This window comes from Erythranthe guttata, chromosome 1, assembly GCF_056151865.1.
Source record: "Erythranthe guttata isolate IM_541 chromosome 1, IM_541, whole genome shotgun sequence".
Classification (NCBI taxonomy): domain Eukaryota; kingdom Viridiplantae; phylum Streptophyta; class Magnoliopsida; order Lamiales; family Phrymaceae; genus Erythranthe; species Erythranthe guttata.
Window position 1 is genome coordinate 12,579,962 of NC_142533.1, and position 1,974 is coordinate 12,581,935.

General features: G+C 39.7%; 1 protein-coding gene across 1 annotated transcript; it reads left to right on the forward strand.

The window, feature by feature from the left end:
- The first annotated feature begins 352 nt into the window (after window positions 1-352).
- On the forward strand, window positions 353-1,008 carry LOC148772857 (uncharacterized). Its single transcript, XM_088821212.1, has 2 exons — window positions 353-529; window positions 583-1,008. Exons 1-2 carry the CDS (start codon window positions 353-355, stop codon window positions 1,006-1,008), a joined length of 603 nt encoding a protein of 200 aa, XP_088677338.1.
- Window positions 1,009-1,974: the final 966 nt, after the last annotated feature.

Here is a 1,974-nt window from a genome sequence, read left to right on the forward strand (position 1 = left end):
TTTCAATTTCCCCGTCTCACCAAAGAAAATTATAAAAATTGGTGCTTGCGTCTGAAGGCTATACTTGGTGATCAAGATGTGTGGGAAATCGTAGACTGAAGTTTCGTTCAACCACAAAATGAAACAACTTTGAGTGCCGTCGAGAAGGAAGCATAAGCGAAGTCCAGGAAGAAGGATCAACAAGCTCTCACCCTCATTCATCAATTCTTAGATGAATCGATGTTCGAGAAAGTGGCTAATGCCGACACCGAAAAGGAAGCTTGGGAGATTTTGCTGACCTCTCTCCAAGGAGCCGACAAAGTAAAAAAAGGTTCGGCTTCAATCAAGTCATGGAAATTATGAAGCTTTAGGTATGGCGGAATCCGAATCAGTTTCGGATTATTGTTCCACCGTGTTGGCCATTGTGAATCAATTAAAACAATATGGTGAAACACTTGAAGACGTCAAGGTGATCGAGAAGATCCTTCATTCAAAGTTAGATTATGTGGTGTGCGCTATTGAAGAATCTAAAGACCTTAGCGATATGACGGTTGATCAATTAATGGGTTCTCTACAAGCCCATTAAGAAAGATTTTTGAAAAGGCAAGAGGAACCTCTAGACAAGCACTCAAAGCCAAAATTTCCTTTGGGGATGGTGCAAGGCAGAACTATGAAAGAGGCCGAGGTCGAGGAAGAGGAAGAAGTCGTGGTCATGGAAATTTTGGAGGAAGAGGAAGAGGCAACTACGAAAACCAGTCAAACGAAGAGAGTAACCACCAATCAACAAGAGGTCGTGGCATGAGACGAGGAACAGGAAGATATCAAAATTTCATAAATGCAGAAAAGAGGCCTGACAAATCTCACCTTAGGAGCTACAATTGTCAAAAACTCGGGCAGTATCCGTCGGAATGCCGCAATGAGAAAAATAATATTGAAGAAAAGGCGAATCTAGTTGGTGAAAATCAAGAAGCTGTTGAGCCAACTTTGTTACTCGCTCTCAAAGATGGAGACAAAGACGATATAAATTGATGGTACTTGGATAACAGAGCAAGAAACCATATGTGTGGCGACAAGGATAAGTTTGTGGAGCTTGATAAAGTGCGTGGGAATGTTACTTTTGGAGACTCCTCAAAAATTGAGATTCACGGAAAAGGTACCATTTTAATTTCCTCGAAAAATGGTGACCATAAGCTAATCTATGATGTTTATTATGTGCCCAAATTAAAGAATACTAGTATTTTGAGCTTGGGGCAACTTGTTGAAAAAGGATATGAAATTCACATGAAAAATTGTTGTCTTTGGCTAAGAGATTTCAATTCCAATTTAATTGCCAAAGTTTTTATGACAAAATCGGATGTTTTTGTTAAATCTCGAGACTGTTGAGGCAAAATGCTTGAAGGCCGATGTCAAAGATGAAGCTTGGAGTTGGAACATGAGATATGGCCGAATTTTGATTCACTTAAAGCCTTGAAAGAAAAGGTGATGGTTCATGGTCTGCCGAGAATCAATTTTCCTAATATATTATGTGAATCTTGTCTTTTGGGAAAACATCCAATGAAGAGTTTTCCAAAGTAATCCATGTCAAGAGCAATCAAACGGCTGACTTGTTCATGCCCATGTATGTGGCCAGATCTCCCCACCTTCATTTGGTAAAAATAAGTATTTTTTACTGTTTATTGATGATTTTAGTAGAAAGACTTGGATTTACTTTTTAAAGAAGAAATCGGAAGTTTTTGGTGCATTCAAGAAGTTCAAGGCGCTTGTGGAAAAGGAAAGCGGCTACGAAATCCAATCCTTAAGAACCGATAGGGGAGGCGAGTTCACGTCCAACAAATTCAATCTCTTTTATGAAGAAAACGGAATTAGTCGTCCACTAACGGTTCCTAGATCGCCGCAACAAAATGGTGTCATTGAGAGGAAAAATCGGACGATTCTCAATATGGCGAGGAGTATGCTCAAAGCAAAAAAGATGCCAAATGAATTTTGGGCAGAAGC

Excerpts from the sequence above, each read along its gene's own strand:
- LOC148772857 (XM_088821212.1), top strand. The coding sequence starts at position 353 with ATGGCGGAATCCGAATCAGTTTCGGATTATTGTTCCACCGTGTTGGCC. Across the intron at positions 530-582 it reads AAGACCTTAGCGATATGACG|GCAAGAGGAACCTCTAGACA; the intron begins GTTGATCAATTA and ends ATTTTTGAAAAG.